This window comes from Zalophus californianus, chromosome 16 (genome assembly GCF_009762305.2).
Source record: "Zalophus californianus isolate mZalCal1 chromosome 16, mZalCal1.pri.v2, whole genome shotgun sequence".
Lineage (NCBI taxonomy): Eukaryota > Metazoa > Chordata > Mammalia > Carnivora > Otariidae > Zalophus > Zalophus californianus.
In genome coordinates, this window is record NC_045610.1 from 56,280,562 (window position 1) to 56,299,897 (window position 19,336).

The following is a 19,336-nucleotide window of genomic DNA, read 5'->3' on the forward strand; positions in this document are numbered from 1 at the left end:
GCGTGCTGCGCCCCGCCCAGGGCGCGCACTGGCAAGGTGGGCTCCGGGCGCGGGCGCATGCGCGCTGTGGGCGCTGGTGAGGGACAGCTGGCGCCGGTGGCGGCGGCGGCGACGAAGGGGCCGGCGGCGGCGGCGGCGGCGGCGGCCCGGAGCGAGCCGGGGTGCAGGTGTCCGGCTGGACGGGAGGGTGGGATGGGTTTGGGCGGCGCCAGGCTCGGGCTGCTCCAGGAGGGAAGAAGAAGTCGGGGAAAGGCTCGGAGCGGGGCCCTTGAGAAGAGGGGGAGGCTTGAGGCTGAGGAGCCCGAAGGCAGGGCAGAAAACAGGTTGGGGGGGGGAAATGGAAGAGCGTTAAAAAGGAGAGGTTTGGGAGCAAGGAGTTGGGTTGGGGAGCGACCTGGGCAAGCCCTAGCCCTAAGCAAACAAGTTTGTTGCCCTAGGCGGAGGAGACTGTTGTATGGGCTGCCCTGTGTGGTAGTGAGCTCGCCGTTCCTGGCATGGAATGTGGATGGCCACCGCAGAGGGTACAAAGGGGGCGCCTCGTGGTGAGCGAGATTTAGTGGCTTGCGGGTCTCCTTCTATCACTTGGAGTCTGAGCGGCATTGAATACCTTCATGCCCTGCACAGCAGGGGAAAAGTTGGAGGAAACCATCCAGGTGTCAGTCTTCCAGAGCTGCCTCATGACGGGTATCGAGGCCATGTCTGCAATAAAAGTACGGGGCGGGGGTGCTCTCCAGAACTGTCCCCCAGCGCCAGCGACGTCTATCAGAAAGCTGAAGTCTGCTCTTTCGCCCTAGGGAGCCGTAGCAGCCGCCGCCCCGGCAGGGAAGAAACCAGAGGAATCTCGGCTGCCCAGCGACCCTTCCTCACCTTTGGAAATGGCGGGTGAAATCACAGAGACCGGGGAGCTCTATTCTCCCTACGTGAGTTTTACTTTCGGGACCTGTTTTACCCACATCGTTGCGCGGGCTCCTAGAGAAGCTCCGCGCTTCGGGGACTGTACTAGTGAGGACAGCAGCTTTGAGACCCTGGTGAAAGCCACGGTGGGGAATGCGGATGGGCAGCCACTGCATTTCGGCTGTCCTGGCTCAGAGCATGTGATGAGAGTTTGTTCACGAGTTGGATGCTGGTCAGAGAGTGGTCAAGGAAAGAAAGCTGACTTGCTGATTCCTTGTGATCTTGATGGCGTGGCCACTAGCACTTGCAAACGGTGCTACTACTCTGGGGATGGTGATTGACAGCTGTTGACTCTGGGTTTGCTCATCTCAGCAGTTTGAAAGCACTTTGGTTGCCAGCTGAATTGTAAGTTGTGCAACTTTTATAGTCTTGGGTGGCGTAAGAGGCAGAGAAGGCTTGCAGAGACTTCCAAGTGCAATTTGCTGGAGTCTGCAATTAGAACAATTAGAAGGATTGATTTCTTACTGTGTTGGATCTGTTACCCTCCCCCCAGCACCCCACCTCCCACAGGTGCACTCCGTTTATCTTCTTGGTGTAATGAAAGATTGGTCCTGGTTACATCATGGAGTCCTCTTGCCTGGATACCTAGCTGGAGGATCGGAATAATCAAATGATTGACTCATGGTGCTACTAAGTATCCCAGGGAAAAGCAGCACTGCCTGAAGTAACAACAGTCCTCTTTCTAGAATTTACCTAACCTTGAGCAGCTTCCCCGCTTTGCACTTAGTTCCTAGCCTGGGGGGTCCCTGCTTTGTCTCTGCTAACTTCACAGACTCTAGAGCTGTGGCGTGATACCTAAGAAGGCATCTCAGAAAATAGCGGGCAAAAAGCCTTTCTGACACCACGGTCTTCCTACTGGGTCTCTGTCTTTTGTGTGTAGCACCAAAGGAGTCTCCTTTCTCTCCATAATTTATCAGGGGAAAAATTCTTTCTTGAACTTTGGACTGAATCTAATTGTGTTCCTCTCATCTGCGGAATTGTGTAACAGCTCACAGCCTCCTCTTGGTATCAGCAGTGAAATGTCCCCACTACCCATAAAAGTTGCCATGCCCCCTGCTGCTGCTCAGAGCATCTATACGTTTAGAGATGAGAAAATGAGTTATTTCTGTAACTGAGTCTTAGAAAGGAAAAAACTTTGATATGCTCACTTTTCTTGTGTCTCCAGTTATTCACATAATCATTTCACATGTCACTATGTACCCATAGGAAATTGGGCAGTGAGGCCTAAAGGCCTCAGTGGGTTCTGCTCCCCACCCCCAACTTCCCTGTGTGTTTGGTTTTGTTTGAGGTCTGTGTTTAAGAGCATACTCTGGGCATTTGCCATAAACAATGGCTTGCATTCTCTTATCCTACTGGTGGAGAGAAATGTAGAGCAGAGATGGGTGGGTGGTGTTGAGGGTGAGGTGGCATTAGCCAGGAGTTAGAGGTCAGGGTTTGAGGAGAGACTGTACCTTCTTCCTGAGGTTTCCCTAGGGAGAGTGGTTCTTGATCCCTTGTGAGACCAGGAGAAGGGCATAGGTTCACCAACCGCTGAGCCCAGGAAAACAGTGGAACTCACTTCACTAGACATTGCTTTGAATCCCCTGCTCAACACAATGCAGGCAGGACCTGCTCTTCAGGTCTTGGGAAACTGAGATACTGAGCACTTACTTAGTTCATGAAGGTGCATCAGCCCATGACCTGGGTTGTTATCAACACAAAGCCTCTCCCTACTTCGGTGTTGCCCTGTTGTCCGTTCTTTTCCTCTTCACAGGCGCCTGGGATGCTTGCCTTAGCTTGCATTATTCTGCGTAGATTATGTGTAATGGGCAGACCGGCCTCACAGGGGACTCCGGTGAGAAGCCCTCTCAAGGGTAACGCTGGGTTCAAAACATGGTTCAGGCCCGCACGTCCCCCCCCGCCCCAGAAATGATCTCAGAACAGGCATGTCTGGGTTTCCTGTGTACGGGGACCAGGAGTGGCTCAGGGCTGCAGGGATTATGTGACCCAAATAGAGGATGACGTAGACCACCACCCAGACAAGGCCCAGCTGCTGAGGGCCCCGCCAGCCCAGTCTTGCCAAAGATCATTGCCGTTGCTTTCGAAGGAAAGGTCGCTGGTTTCACAGCCTTAAATCCTAGTCATTGCTTCCGCATCTCTGCTGCCTTCTGTTTCCTTTAACAACTGTCACTGGGGGAGTGGACGAAAACTGCCCATGACGCTTGCCTAAACACCCGTCTGTGGGTGACACCACTGGGTGGGAGGTAAGGCAGCAGGAACACTGTGCGCTGAACTCCCTAGAGCCCAGGGGCACGGATCCACCATCCCAGGGAATGATGGAGAATGGGAGGAGGCAGTTTAGCCTGTAGCGAGGTTTGATTCCACTGCTTTCGGCCACACCTTCCAGGAGCTGGTCCCCACACTACTGGCAGAAGAGACTGTCTCCTTCCTCTTCCTCCTGCCCCACAACTGCTTTTGACCTGGCCTGTGGCTCAGCTCGGATTTGTCTCCTGCTCCATGGTCTTTGTAATTGGTCCTCACCAGCACCTTTATTTTTTTTTTTTTAAGATTTTATTTATTAATTTGTCAGAGAGAGAGCACAAGCAGGGAGAGCAATGGAGAGGGAGAAGCAGCCTTCCCGGGGAGCAGGGAGCCCATTGCGGGGCTGGATCCCAGGACCCCGGGATCACGACAACCTGAGCCGAAGGCAGACGCTTAACCGACTGAGCCACCCGGGGACCCCACACCAGCACCTTTATTGAAGGTCGAGAGGCTTTAACTCTCACCAGGGAGGTAAAGAAGTCTCATGTTATCCTACAGGGTTCCCAGAGCCCCACTAGGCCCAGAGTTCTTGCTTTGGAAACTAAAAAATAGCAATGGCATAGGACAAATCTGATTTACCATTTCTGCTCCTGATTGTCCATCCCTAATTAGCTTCTTCGTAAAGTTTTTTTTTTTTTAAAGATTTTATGTATTTATTTGAGAGAAAGAATGAGAGAGAGAGAGAGCACATGAGAGAGGGGAGGGTCAGAGGGAGAAGCAGACTCCCTGCCGAGCAGGGAGCCCGGTGCAGGACTCGATCCCGGGACTCCAGGATCATGACCTGAGCCGAAGGCAGTCGCTTAACCAGCTGAGCCACCCAGGCGCCCTTCTTCGTAAAGTTCTTAAAGGATCTTTTGCACTGAGACTTTTTGAAGTGTCCGTTGGGAGTGTGTTTATTTCATTGTTTATCAGCAGTGGTTCTCAGCTGGTGGCAATCTTGGCTGCTCCCCCCCACAAACACACACACCACACCACCCCAGGACATCTGGCAATGTCCGGAGACATTTGTGATCATCACAACACAGGTACAAGGTTGGGGGTACTGGAACCTAGTCGGTAGAGGCTAGAGATGCTGCTAAACATCCTACAATCCACAGGACAGCCCCACCACAAAAAAGAATCTGGCCCCAAATGTCAAAAGCGCTCAGGCTGAAAGCCCCTGCTCTACGATAGACCCTTGACCTTTACATCTCAAGACCTTCAGGCATCACAATTCACAAATGCCTCTTGTACTATTTCATTTCCTTATAAAACTTTTGGCTAAGAACCATCACTTTCTCTTTACTTCCATCACGAGAACCTTCACTGGGGCCATTTTCCATAAAGAGAAAGGGTCCGCCCTTCCTAAATGTTACTGCTCAGAAAAGCAATATGCAGAGAACAAAGCTGCAGGGAACTGTAGGAACATGGTTCAAACTTGTTTTAATCCTTCTGGGATCTGTCTGTGGGATCAAACGGGGACTGTGATGTTTAAAACAGGGCAAAGACTGGGACTTACGTCAGAGAAGACCTAGCCAGGTCCAGTCAGCTCGGCTGAAGATCCCTGGCTGGAGGCTGCGTGCCACGCACCCTGAGAAGTGAGACCCAGGCCACGGTGAGCCTCTCATGGAGCAATGGGGAAAAGATAACATTGAAAACCAAACTAGGACGTACGTGTTCTTGTTCCAGGGTTCAAAAGAGGGGAGCAGGACTGGAAGGGTTTTGTGCTGAAAGCAGCGTTTGAATGTGTCTGAGTGTTGGGTGGGATTTTGAAGGGCTGGGCAGGAGGCACAGGGGGGCAGGTGCCCTCTGCCAAATGTAAATGGACTGTGGGCAGAGCTCTCTCCCGTCCACGGGATGCCTTCCTGTCCCGCGCTCAGGTGCGCTCCCAGCACCTGCCTGGAAGCCTGTCCCTCCCTAACCACTGTCCGGCCCCTTCTCCCCCGCCCCCCCAGCCATCTCTATTAAAAAAATAAATAAATTCTGACTAAGGTTTGGAAAACGGGCCCCAGTTTGTATGTTTCTGATAAAAAAAAAATTCAGTATTTGGTTATTTTAGAAAAATTTTTGAAATACAGAAAAGTGCCTATTTCTAAGAATGGAGAAGTAAAAATGAGAGATGGGTAGGTGTTCCCAGAGATGAAGTGTTTGTGGTGTTGTTTTTAACAGGAAAGCCAGCTGTAAGTCAGCCGATGTCATAGAGCACAGGGAGCCCAGTTAGGAAGCGGCTGTCCCAGTCCAGGCTGGAAGCAGTTAAATGGGAATTGGACCAGAGGTAGCCACAGAAGACTCTTCAGAAGGAGAATGGCTAGCGCGGGGATGCGCAGAAGGGAGGAGGCGGGGGTGACCGGCAGACAGTGGGTTTGAGGTCTGCAGGAAGGCCGGTGTGGGGAGAGGCCCGGTCACCCTCTGTCCAGCTGTGGTAGTTAAAGCCGCAGGACTGAGTGAAGTGGCTTAGGGGAAAATGAATAGAGAGGAAAAGAGACCGCTTAGGTCAGAGTGTAATAAGGAAGAAAGACTAAGAAAGCCCTTGGATTAGGCAAATAGGAGGTCACTGGTGTTTTTGAAGAATGTAGTTTCAAAAGAGCTCTGGGGTTGGAAACCACAAAGTACAGAAACTTGGAAATGAAGGCAGAGGAACTAGGTAGCTACTTCAATGAGTTTGGTTAAGAGAAGTGGGAGAATTGTGTTTCAAAGTGTCAAGGATGCTTGTAGGCAGAGGGGAGGAGCTGGTATGAAGAAGATTCCAGAAAGAAGGACTGAGCCCAGAAGTTTGGGTGCAGGGCTCAACGTCCCCCAGGAAGAAGGACACATGTTCCCCACAGGAAGGGAGGGCATCAGGAGGATGCAGACACTGATTTTTTTTTTTTTAAGATTTTATTTATTCATGAGAGACAGAGAAGCAGGCCCCCAAGGAGCAGGGAGCCCGATGTGGGACTCGATCCCAGGACCCTGAGATCATGGCCTGAGCCGAAGGCAGACATTTAACCATCTGAGCCACCCAGGCACCCCAGACACTGATTTTTGAGTGAGGAGAGAGTGGGGCTTGGGGAGGACATGTCAGATGTCCTCAGTCACCTCCATAACACGGGACGCAGCCTTCAGCTGAGAGGGGTGGGGTCGGGCTGGGGCACGAAGAGTGAGGTTTGATGGTTTCTTGTGGGAAATGCCGAGAAGGCCGTGGTGGAATAAAGACAGTCTGATGCTGCGGAGCACAGGTGAAGGAACCGTTCGTTTGTTGCGGGACCAGTCATTCTAATTAAAAGAAAGAAAAAGAAGAAAGAAAGAAAATTTCCAGGAACTCTTAGCACCTTCGTATAGGGAGCAGAGGAAGCAGGTGCTAGTTCCATCCAAGGCTGGAGTCAGGAGGGGGCAGCACAGGGGAGGGTGTGTGAGGCGGGGATAGACCATGCTTCGTGGAACTAGCCCATCGTAAATGATGCCGAAGAACACAAGTGATGCCAGAGTGGAGAGGGTGGCCTGGGTCGGGCGGGCGGGGCGACTACAGGTGTCCAAGGGAATGGCCAGGGCTGCAGAGGCTTCAGCTCAGAGAAAGGAATTTCCTGGTTGAGATCTTGAAAAAGGAAAATGACAGTTAACAGCTAGAGTCGAAAAAAGGAAAATGACAGTTAACAGCTAGACGAAAAAGGAAAATGACAGTTAACGGCAAGAGTCAAGTTGGCGAGAATGAGAGTTTAAAACCTGAGGTCAGTGACCTAGCAATTCTACTCGGAGGCTGGTTGTCAGGGGCAGGGCGGGTGCTGCTAGTGGGTAGCTGCTTGCTTTTTGGGGTGATGAAGTGGAATTACGTGGTGGTACAACCTTGTGACTGTGCTAAAAACCACTGAACTGTGTCCTTTAAAAGAACTTTTTTATTAAGTTTTTAATTTTAATTCCAGTGTAGTTAACATTCAGTGTTATCTTAGTTTCAGGTGTACAATGTAGTGATTCAGCAAGTCTGTACATCACTCGGTGCTCATCATGACAAGTATGCTCTTCATCCCCTTCACCTGTTTCATCTAGTCCCCCAGCCACCACCGCTCTGGTGACCATCGATGTGTTCTCTATAGTTCAGAGTCTATTTCTTGTTTTGTCTCTCTCTCACCCCCTCCCTCTCTTTTCCCTTTGCTCGTTTCTTAAGTTCCACACGAGTGAAATCATATGGTGATCTCCATTGCTTAGCATTATATTCTCTAGCTCCATCCACATCATTGCAAGTGGCAAGATTTCATTCTTTTGATGGCTGAATACTATTTCGTTGTATATATATACCACCTCTTCTTTATCCGTTCATCTATTAGTGGACACTTGGGCCACTTCCAAAATTTGGGCATTGTAGATAGTGCTGCTATAAGCATAGGGGTGCATGTATCCCTTTGAATTAGGGTTTTGGTATTTGGGGGGTAAATACCCAGTAGTGTGATTACCAGATCATAGGGTAGTTCTATTTTTAACTTTCTGAGGCACCTCCATACTGTTTTCCACAGTGGCTACACTAGTTTGGATTCCCACCAACCGTGCACAAGGGTTCCCCTTTCTCCACATCCTCACCAACACCTGTTGTTTCCTGTGTTGTTGATTTTAGCCATTCTGACAGGTGTGAGATGATAGCTTATTGTGGTTTTGATTTGCATTTCTCTTGAGCCTCCTCTCAGGGATTCTGCGTGCAGGTGGGGACTCATTCAGCAAGTACCCCAGGCTCGTAAGGGATTTAGGATTGTGCATTTCCAGATAGGAATCCACAAACTGCCAAAAAGAGGTAACGGATGATGAGTGATGCTGAGCATCTTGTGTCTGGTGGTCATCTATATGTCTTTGGAGAAATGTCTGTCCATGACTTCTGCCCATTTTTTATTGGATTAATTATTTTTTAGCGGTTAAGTTCTTTATATATTTTGGATACTAATCCTTTATCAGATACGTCATTTGCAAATATCTTAAAAGAGTGAGTTTTATGGCATGTGAATTATATCTCAATTTTCATAAAAATCCCTGAAGTTAGTGTGGGAAGGATGGTAGGGAAAAGGAAGCAGCATGATATGTCAGCATCCCAAAGGACAATGGCAAGAATGGGTGGGGAGCAGGGTTGGGTCACGTGCTCAGAGGTCTCAGAAGAGTAGAGGTTTCTTTAGGTCAGCACTAGGTTCATCCTTGTGCAGGGTCCCCTGATGTGGTGGTATGTCCTCAGGAAGCCTACAGCCTGGTTGGGCAGGGAGCTAACATCCAGGGCGCAGCTTTGAGTAATAGGAAATGACAAGGTGGCGGGGTGGTGACAGCAGAAGAAGAGAAGGAACCCGATCAGCAGAGACATCTTGGGAAGAGCGACAGGATGTGGGACTTGAGCCTCTAGAGTGTTGACGTTCGCTTCCCCAGTAGCCGGTGGCAGAGCACACCTCCCTTGAAGCTAGGCAGAATTAGGCCTTCTGACCTGCTTCCCCAGCTCATGTCTGGCCTCCCTGCTTCCAGTTTGGCAGTCACCCAGTGTCATCTTTGGGAGCTGCTGGGGGGGGGGGGTAGGTTAGTTCATTTGGGGATTTGAACGTCACTTCTGTTGCTTCCAGGTGGGACTGGTGTACATGTTTAACCTCATCGTGGGCACAGGTGCGCTCACCATGCCCAAGGCCTTTGCCACCGCGGGGTGGCTGGTCAGCCTGGTCCTGCTGGTGTTCCTGGGCTTCATGAGGTAAGAGGCTGGCACACGGGGGCGGGGGCGGGAGAAACCTGCCCAGGGAGCCCTGACTTCTCTTCATTAACACAAGGAAGCATGCCTGAGGGGGCAGGCACATGTCCCCGGTGAATCCTAACCAGGGTGGTCCAGCAACAAGAAAGGAGACACAAAGGTCTCCAGGTCTTGTGCTAGCAGTCACACAACTTGATCAGTTAAGAATCCAGACATCTGGCTAGGCTTTGGAATGTTTCACGTGATGCTCACATTGCTTCCCCGGCTGGTTGACTTCCCCTGTTGTATACTTTCTTAACGGTACCATTAATTTTTATTCTCTGAGAAAATACCGCCTAGCCCCAGAAAAAGAATCGGACAAACATCTGCGGTGATAAGAGAAATCAGTTTGGGATTTAGAATTCACTTAAGGTAGTTCATGGAGTAAGTGATAAACACACAGGTACACACATAATCAAGGGTTAACCTCACCTCACCTCGTGCCTGGCAGCAAATACGGGGCCAGCGCCTTCCCAGGCTTTCAGGGGCTACTACTCCTTGAGCCACGTATGTGGGCTTCCCCAGCTACGCTCCACAGAGGGGAGAGCCTACTTGAGGCTCCTCTCAGGGATTCTGCGTGCAGGTGGGGACTCACTCAGCAAGTACCCCAGGCTCGTAAGGGATTTAGGATTGTGCATTTCCAGATAGGAATCCACAAACTGCCAAAAAGAGGTAACGGAACACCTGGAAACACCCCCCAGGGGTACCTCCCTAGGAGAGGCGACACTGGCCACTGTTCTTGGGTGAACAGAGCAAAGATCCCTGCCCTCAAGACTTTTTTCTCTCTCTCTGTGGGGAGACATAAGGAGTGGAGATGATAAGAAAATTGTAGAGTAAGTTGGAAGGTGATGAGTAATGTGGGAAAAAACCCTACAAAGCATGGCGGGGTGAGGCTGGGGAGGTGGGGGTGATGGCAGTTTCTGGCAGGTAGTCGGTGGTCACAGAGGCAGCGGTTCGGCAGATGGGAAGGAGGGAGGAGCGGGTACTCTTGGAAGGATGACAGGGTTACAGTTGAAGCCAGCGAGGAACTCAAAGAGGCTGAATGGGATAGGAGAATGCCCGCATTTCTCTGTTCCTTCACCCAATTTCTTTTGGGGGTTTTGTGGCCATCCGTGGGGTCCTGGCAGCCAAGAGCCCTAGAAATCCTTGTCCTTCTGTGATTCTGCTCTCCCCTTTAAAAGACCTTCAGCATGGGCAGCCATCTGACTGGGAAGTGGTTATTGGGGGCCCCCAGGTAGGGGCTGCCATGTCCCCTCCCTGCTCAACCCATTTATATTTGAACATGATCGATGAGTTGGCTTCGTGCAGCCATGAGAAGCCTCTTTATGCCTTAACTGAGATTGATTCTAGTTTTACTTGCAAAAGGAAGGGAAAATCTAAAGTCCTTAAAATGGTCACTTAAGCAAGATAATGAGAAACCTTTCTAGAAGGTGCTGAGGCGCTGGAATGGGAGTTTCAGAGCCGGCTGCCCTCCACCCCCCAAGATGGAGCGGGTGTGGGTTGAATGCCTGCCCCACTGGACTGAGCAGTCAGCCTGTGGCCGGCAAGGGCTCTTGAGGACTGGGGTGGAGCCTTGAGAAGGAGGGAGGTGACTGTGCTGCTGGGGTTCAGCAGGGAGGGACGCAGTCCTCGGGTTTCTGGGCATCAGCTTTGCTGAGAGGAAGAGCGAAGATGGCTTTTCACTCTAGTCTGACTCTCTAGCAAATGTCTGCTGCCACCTCCCAGTGTCCCTTTCCATTCAAGCCATAAAAATGCAAGCTTATTTTTACATTATCTAGATTATTAGGAAAGTAAAGGTACTGCCAGAAAAGGAAGGAAGGAAACATGGAAACACATTCCACAGCCAAATGTCCCTTTTCAGTTGTCCATGCTTGTGCTCCTGTCCGTGAGTGTGTGTAACCACTCATCTGTGTCCCATCAAGGACAGGTGAGAGCTGCCCACTGCCCTGCCCCAAAGCTTTCGGAAGGCTCCCTGTGAATCGGCCTGCTCCCCGCCCTGCCCCCAGCAGGCCCCTTCTTGGTGTGTGGCACCGCATCGCCCCACATCCCCCTTCCCCCAGGCTCACACTCTACCCGCCCCCCCATCAGCCTGTTGCACACCCCTCTCTCCCGTGCATCAAATCACATTCTAGACGTGGACAGGGCAGTCAAGGCAAGCACGCCAGTCATCACGTGCACGCACATTTTATCAGGTCAGATGCATCTCGAAAGCTCCCTCAGGAGCAGCTCTCAGAAGAGAGAACGCTTTGGACTTGCTGGTCTGGTCAGGTCTTAAAATGGTTTTTCCTGTTTCATTGTACCACCTCCGACCTCCTCCCTGCCCTTGGCAATTCCCCTGTGGCCTTCCCCTGCAGCTTTGTGACGACTACCTTCGTGGTAGAGGCCATGGCGGCGGCCAACGCTCAGCTCCACTGGAAGAGGATGGAAAACCACCAGGTGTGTGTATTGCCCTTTCTCCGGGCGGTGCCTGGGTCCAACGCGTGCCACGAGAGGTGGCCCTCGGGGGCCAGTTCTTTCCCTCCCTATGGATGGCGGGCTCATGTCCACAGCACTATTCCAAGACCCTTGTCCCGGAGCTGAGGCTTGACAGCCACATACACTTAGTGAACAGATGCAGTCTCTGCTCTCTGAATGTCATGTCATGGGTCCCTTGAACCCTTAATTGAGCTTGCTCATCATTCTGAACCCCAGAACTGTGCTGCAGCTTCAGATCTGACATCTGAATGTCTGCACCTCCTAGTGTGGCAGCATGGAGGTGCTGGGGGGTGCCCCTGGTCAGACAGCATGGAGGTGCTGGGGGGTGCTCCTGGTCAGACACCTTCTGAAAAGAAATAACAAAGGAAATGGGTTCTTCAGTTTTCCATGGATTTTCTGTAGCATTATGTGCTCCCTCCCCACCCCACCCCTCGTAGGAGGAGGAAGATGACGACTCCTCCACGGCCTCTGACAGTGATGTCCTTGTCCAGGACAACTACGAGCGGGCAGAGAAACGGCCCATCCTGTCAGTGCGTAAGTCTTGGGGTTCTGGGCAGGCTCCACCTCCCTCTGGTCCACAGGGTTCCCTTTCTTTATAGAGAGGACGGGGAGTCTCTACACAGACCCTCTGGCCAGATCACGAGCCTGGGGTCCCCGCTTCACCCTGCTGGCTCCCCCGCTTGCTAATGTTTGCAGCTTGGGCAGGTTACTTACCTCGGTACCCAGGGCACACTGGAAGCGTGAATAAATGTGGGGTGTCTGCCTTCATCCGCCTGTCCCACCCGGGTCCTGCCGGGCGAACCAGGGCCAGGTGTCCCAGCTCCCCCCACCCCACGGCCCCCCCATCCATAGCGAGCATCCCTGGGATCCCTTTCTGTAGACTGTTTTAAAATATTTCAAGTGGGAAACATTAGAAGTTTTCACAAGAATTTGAAATGCTTTAGGATTTCCTTACTGTGGAGAATTTAGTGAGCTCAGGACCTCCTCTAGGAGCTTTTCCAAATGAAAACCGCTTCCTCTTCCTTGTCCATTTGGCTCCACAGAGAGACGTGGATCTCTGAACCTTTTTGAAATCACAGACCGGGTGGAAATGGGACAGATGGCCTCCATGTTCTTCAATAAAGGTATAAGTTCTTTCTCAAGGTGGGGTGAGGGCAAAGGAGGGGTGCTTTCCGACAGACCTTGACAGCTAGGGATGGGGCAGGTGATGCAGAGGAGCAGACTGTCGGCCAGCTCCCAGCACATTTGAGCAGCCGCCTTGCTGAGAGGCCTGAAGCGCTCACATTGTGTTCCTGGATCCCTCCCCGTTCATCAGCGCTGGGAAGAGAGAAGCAGCTACTTGGTTCCTCCTGCTGGTGGAGGTCAGGAATCCTAAGCAGCTTTCCAAGGAAGCCAGTGGAGCCGGCTGGTAGCTTTGTGCCTCTTGCTTGATTGCTTCTGACTTGTCTCTCTTTTCTTCTGGACTGTTCAGTCTAGGACAACGCAGGGCAGATACCTATGATGGTGGTAGGATACACTGTGCACATGCCTGTGTGTATGTACCTCTCTCTCGTTTTCCGTCCGCCCCCCCCCAACGCCCTGGTGGCCAGCAGAGGGCGCAAGGAGTCCACGCACGGGTTGCTGTCTGGGACTCTTGTCTATGAGCCCTCTCCACCCTGCCTGCTCCGTAGTGGGATTGCCTGCAGCCGAGAGGATCCCCCTGCCCCAGCTCAGATGTTCAGTGACAACACTGTGTACCTCCATGGCAAATGTTGTTCTTTAGGAAGATGAGCTGTTTAAGAGCTTGGCTTTTTGGTGCCCAAACCTGCCCATTTCCCCTTCATAGACAGACAGATCTCAATATAATTCTCTTCTCTGTAAGGATTTTCTCTTTGGGAGATTTTCTGCCCCTTTGTCACAGCCCCTGTTTGCAGGGGTGGCATCTCCACTGGCTCTTTCTAGTCTTGAATGTGGCTGCAGTAACTTGGAGCCTGGGGGATCATAGAAACCAGTCTTCTTGACTGCTTCTCAGGACATTAAGCATTCGGTTTTTCACTGGTGGTGTGATTTGACTGTCCAGTCCGGAAGATTATGATCATCAGCCAAAGATTGCCTCCCTACCAGCTTCACAGAGGGTTCCAGAATCCATGAAAACCAGATTGGTTGTGTGCAGCCCGCTCTGTGCTTTTCCTCTATTGTTTCTATCTCTCCCCATCTCATTAGATGAAGAGTGTGAACATTTCCTCCTGGCAACCGCACGCAGTCCCCCTCCAAATGCGGGCTTTGGAAAGAAGACATACATTTGGAGAGAGGACATAACACCTTTGAAACTCCTTTCTGATTAGCATGTTTTACAGTCCACTCCGATTTCTTTAACAATTCTGGGAACCCATGTGTTTTTTGTTTTTGTTTTTTTCCCCGTCCCCTCACAGACTAGACTTCTAGTTCATCCAGATCTAATAGGAAAGGAGCACACTCATACGAGAGCAGCCTCATGCCCAGGGGACGCCTTCTCCTCTGCGTAGGGTTTCCCACGCTCGGCACTGTCGACATCCGAGCTGGCTCATTCCTTGTCTTGGGGCCCATCCTGTGCGTTGTGGGAGGCTGAGCAACACCCTTGGCCTCCACGCACTAGGTGCCATAGCACCTCCGAGTCACGACAACCAAAGCATCCTCAGACATTGTCAGATAATCCCTGGTGGGGGTGGCGAGGCAAAGTCCCTCCCGGGTGAAACCCACTGCTCTGCCCTATTCCTAATTCAAGGGTCATTCTCTTCCCTGTCGGAAGGACTGCCGCCCTCCACAACAGACCCCCTTGGGGTCCAGACTCACTTCTTGTGACGAGCAATGCCAGGCCTCGTCATTGCTGTCTTCTCAGGAAGCTCATTGATCCTCCTGTTTTGTGTCTAGTAACGAAGTTTATTGATCAGGGAGGGCCAATGGCAGTTTATAAACAGCTGAAACTGCAGTCCACAGATGAGTGGAGGAGAGGGTGAGTGGGGAGGGGGCAGTGCCTCTGCAGAGAGCATTGGCATCAGAGCAGAAAGACAAGCTGAGGCACAGGCTGTACCTGGGGCCTGGGGTGTGAGTGGCAGCCAGACCCCAGGGGCCACTGAGCTTGGACATCGATGCTGTCTGAGGCCCTCTGGGGTTCTCGCAAGGACTGTATTTTCCTAGTCTTTTTTCCCCCAGACTTCTCAGAGCAGAGCTGCCCTCAAATAGCCCAGGAGGAACATGTCCCTGGCTTTCCCCTTGGGGATCCTAGAGGCTCTTCTGAGCCACCAGCATTAGAGGGGAGCTGTCACTTCATTTTTCTTTCTGTTCTCAGAGAAACCGGGAGCTTGAGACCCGTGACATCAAACACGAGCAGTCAGTCTGAACGGGAGTTTGGACTGGCTGTCTGCGGCCATGACCCTGAGGTTGTAGGGCCTGGATGCTTTTTTCAGAGCTGTTACACCTGGTCTTTAAAGCTGGAATCACATATGGAATTTAGCACAGGTGGAATTCTCACTGTACAGGATGGGAGATGGTCAGGGACTTGCTACGGCCAGGAAGCGAGATCAGTGACACTAGGGCTGGAAGCTGCGTCTCCATCTCCTGGTTCAGGCCCCACCGGAGGGAGAAGGGAGCAAGGTCTGCCGCTGCAGAGGGAGCTTCCACGTGCACCTTCCAAAGGAAGCATCCTCCCTGGCAAACATTCTGACCGTGAGCTCATCTTGCACGCCCCCTCCTGCTGCCCCTTCTGTCACCAGCACCCCTGGCCACCCCTTCCCATCCCTGGGGCTTGGTGATCAGTCAGACTCTGAATGAGGCACTTGGTCTTTGGAAATCAGGGGCTTTTTACCCTCTTGATTTTAGCTTCAGAAGCTGGACTGTTTTTTTGTTCTCTTTGCTTTTCAGGTCCTCAGTACCAGCCTTTCTCATAGAGTCCTGTGTTTGGCTGATCCAGACACACACTCAGGCTCAGGCTCCTGACTCAGGGCCTCTCTCCTCCTCCTGCCTGGCAGCCTGTCCCAAGCGTGAAGGCCCCTCTGATCCTCCCCAGCCAGCCCTGCACCTGCCCGGATTCAGAGCCTCTGAGGCCCGTAGCCCCACTTAGCCTCTCTGAGGTGACCGTGACATCACAGGCAGCCGTGTCTCCTGCCACACCACAGTGTAGCCAGCCAGAACAAGCCACGGGACTTAGTTATTTTCTTTTTGTAGAAAGTAAACAGCCTGGAGAAAGGAATGGTGTGGAAGAGATAGAGACCTGACTGTCAGGAAGGAACACAGGCGCCCCTGTGGCTCCCTGACAGTGACTCTGTTCCTTTCAGTGGGGGTCAACTTGTTCTATTTCTGCATCATCATTTACCTGTATGGGGATTTGGCCATCTACGCTGCCGCCGTGCCCTTCTCCCTCATGCAGGTGACCTGGTGAGTGGCCCCCTCAACACCCCCCCCCCCCCCCCCCCACACACACACACACTGGCTGTAGTCGAACAGCCTTCCTCGGCCAGTCAAGGTAGTTTTTGGTAGAAGCACAAGGCCCAGCCAACGTGTCAGCATCTGAAGCATGGAGAGGCCCGAGGCCCTTTTCGGCGCATCCCACAGCTGGCTGTGCTCTGTGCTTTGGAAGCCCGCTCAACACCGCTGTCCCCCTCCTTGCCCCATTGGGAAGATGCCTGGGATCCCCACCGGGGGCCCCCGAGTCGCTGGGAAATGCTGCTGCAGGAGTAGGTGGCACCTGCCCAGAGACAGGAGATTGTGATTCCTGGCAAGTGAGGTGGTCGGCCCGGGAGCAGCTTCGGTGGGCGTGGAGGCTCAGTGGTGGAACGTTCCATCCTGTCTGCTTCCCAAGCGGGGGCCACACTGAGCCACTCTTCTCTTTATCAGCAGTGCCACCGGCAACGAGTCCTGTGGTGTGGAGGCCGACAGCAAGCACAATGACACGGACCCGTGCTGGGGGCCCCTGCGCCGCGTGGACGCCTACCGCATCTACTTGGTGAGTGGCCTCGCCTCGGCCCCTCGGCCTCTGCCCACCCCGGCTGGCCTGGGGCATTTGAACTTTATTCTCTGATCGAGCTCCCTCCGCAGAGAGGAGGGTCTACACAGCTTCCCGCTCTGGCTAGTTACTGGGGCCATGGTCCTGGGCAGAAACCATGTCACGTTACTGAGAATATAGCCTACGTGTCCGGTCACATGTGGCTCGGAGTTAGCATTCGGGTCATTGCCAGCTCCTGGCTGTGAACTCTTGTAAATTGAGCTCGGGGTTTGAGGGGCATAGCTCTTAGCACAGCTCTTTAAGAGCGTCAGAACGAATTTCCTGGAGACTTGCCACATTTTGACCTTACTGCTGGCCAGCCCAAGAGCATATGGGAGGTGCCGGGCTTCCTGACTGGGCAGGCAGGACTGAGCCATCCCTTCGGTTGGACCCGACCACAAACAGGCTCTCCAGATAGGGATCAGCCCAGCTGTCTCCCCTCCTCCCTGCAGGTGGGGGAAGAAGATGAATCTCCAGGCTGTTCTCGACTGCTTTGTGCCATGGGCAGGAGGGGCCGGTTGGAGCTGGATACCATGCCAGACGGGTCTTGGGTAATAAGATACGAAACCACAGGCCGTTATTTATCTCTGCCTGCTTTGTGGGCGGGACTCAGAAATGCTTCCCTCGCCCTTTTGCAGCATCTATTAATATTCTCTGCCTCTTCTTGGTCCTCCTTAACCCTGACACAGATTTAGGTGTGCGAGGTGACACACAGTTTGACACGTGGCCACTTAGCTGATTTGGAGGGGAAGGCAGGGTTCGGGAGAGAGCCGAGCCTTTTGGGGAGTTGGCCTCCTGACTTAATTACCCCCGTCCTGGCAAAGGTTTTGGCAGGCCCTGCCAGCTGGTATCTGGTTCTGAGTTTGTTAACCCAGGGCCACTGAATGGTGGTTTTACCTTCCCAGTCCCCACCCTGTGGACCTACTGAAGCCGGCCTGTGGCCCAAGCTTGGGGAGAGACTGGTTTTCTTCTCCTGCATTGCCGGAGTGGTCGGATGGTCTGGTTTTTGTCTCGCGCATTCACCCATGACTAGAAACTTGTCTTTTAGTAGAATCGTATCTCATATCTCCCCACCGCAGGTCTGGTAGGAATTTGGTAGCAAGTTAATTCCCTGGCACGGTTCCCTACTTCCCCTCCCCCAGCCGGGAGGGGGAGGGGGAGATCAGGAGGGCAGCACAGCTGAGGCCTCTTAGCCTCTCAGCATTTCAACAAACTGTCATTGATAAAATTAGCAAAAGTATCAGTGAGTGTAACGACCCACCTGGACCTCTAACTGGCAGAAGGAGGACGTGGAGGCAGGGGTCCAAGAGGCTCAGCACAGACACAGGAGCATGTCCAGGGCAGAGGCACCTGCCAGAGGGACCAGACCGCAGCTGGGTCTTTCCAGGAGAGGCTGTTAGAGTCTGTGCTGAATCTGCCTGGCCCATCCTCTCCACAGCAAGACAGATACGGAGTGCTAGGAACATTGGCCGCTGCCATTCGCCTGATAAATTATCAAGAAACATTATTAGTGCTTTATTAAATTGTTCCTTCACTTATTCCTGTAAACCTTCCACCTGATGGGAGCCTCCCTCCCTGAATCTCAGTAATTCCCTGACGGAACAGAAGGAGCCGTTCAGGAAAGCCTTCATCTTGCAGATACTGCACTTATAACTCCTAGGGCTGATTGCCACCCGGCCTGTGAAAGCTACAGAGATGGGAAGGGTGAGCAGAAGCAGAGCCTTGTTCTCGATGGGTGGTTGTCCCCCTCCCCCACCTCCCGGGCCCCTGGTGGGGGCTTGGCGCAGCAAGTATTCTGTTGAGATGTGCTCTTCTGCCTGGTTTGGAGAAATGTAAGGCAGACAGACCTCCACATTGTCTCAGGAGTTACTTTACAATTCTGCGTGTGGCTCCCAGGGTCTGTGGCTCCGGAAGAACCGTGCCTTCCGACCCTCCACGCTGGGCGCTGGGCGTCCACCCACAGGCCTCCCCCTGTCAGGGAGCTGGGACAGATTGGCAAACTCGGAGGTTTCCTTCCTTGGTCCTGAGCTGTCTGTTGCAGGTGAGGGATCTTCCCCTCCCGAATCTGACCCACAGGGCTCAACCGTATGTCTTCATTCCCTCAGGTGGCTTCTTCAGATCATTAAGGAGGAGGGTTGTACTTCTCCCCCTACCCCTCAGTCATTCACGTTCAGAAGATTGTTCATCCCTTCTAGAGACTCCCACTGCATCTCTTTCTACCTGCGGTTTCTGATTTTGCTGGCAGCGAGACTTCACCAAAAGGTGAGGCAAGGCGGCAGGCAGCTTTAAAGCACCCCCAGCCCGTGCACAACCATCTCCTTGTCTCAGGTAGATGATGCACCTTCCCAGCCGGCATGTTTGGAAGGGCCCTGTAATAACCATCTCTTCATTGCTATTTTGGGACAGTCCATTCTGGGAAATAAAGGTACAGGCTTTTATTTTGTGGTTTAATTTCCAGAAAGTTCTCTGGAAACAATCTTTTCTGTATCTTCCCGGGAACGCTACTGAAATGCACACATAGAATGAGGATATTTGGGGTATTAACTCTATAGCTAGAGGCCAGCCTGTGCATAGCATCATGATAAGAAGGGAGCTTTCGCCCAGCGGCTCCCAGTCACCTCCCAAAGCCCTTGACCTTAACAAATGGAAAATTCCTCCTCCCCTCCACCCTGCGACCTCCGTCCACATCCTGTGATTGCCAGCGCAGCTGATATGAGTCAGTCTCTCCCTCTCCTTCCTTGGAGTAGCCACAGAGCGGGGCACTGGGAGCAGGGGTCCCGTGAGTCACACGTGCTTTCCAGGGCCGTCCCCACAAGCCACTGCAGCTGGAGCCTTCAGTGACCTGGGCCCTGGCAAGAGCCCATGAGAATCAACATCAGGACTTGCTATCAGCTGGCCTTAGATTCTCA

General features: G+C 52.6%; 1 protein-coding gene across 4 annotated transcripts in view; it reads left to right on the forward strand.

Moving 5' to 3' along the window:
- The first annotated feature begins 68 nt into the window (after positions 1-68).
- Positions 69-19,336, forward strand: part of TMEM104 (transmembrane protein 104) — a 54,490-nt gene continuing 35,222 nt past the window's right edge. The window contains exons 1-9 of one of the 4 annotated variants that reach the window (XM_027626176.1): positions 69-167; positions 795-920; positions 8,796-8,917; positions 11,308-11,389; positions 11,866-11,962; positions 12,472-12,552; positions 15,721-15,820; positions 16,280-16,388; positions 16,880-16,978. In XM_027626176.1, the coding sequence (XP_027481977.1) occupies positions 876-920; positions 8,796-8,917; positions 11,308-11,389; positions 11,866-11,962; positions 12,472-12,552; positions 15,721-15,820; positions 16,280-16,388; positions 16,880-16,978 (735 nt within the window). In that variant the 5' untranslated portion in view covers positions 69-167; positions 795-875. The other 3 variants (XM_027626178.1, XM_027626177.1, XM_027626175.1) reach the window with 3 other exon arrangements.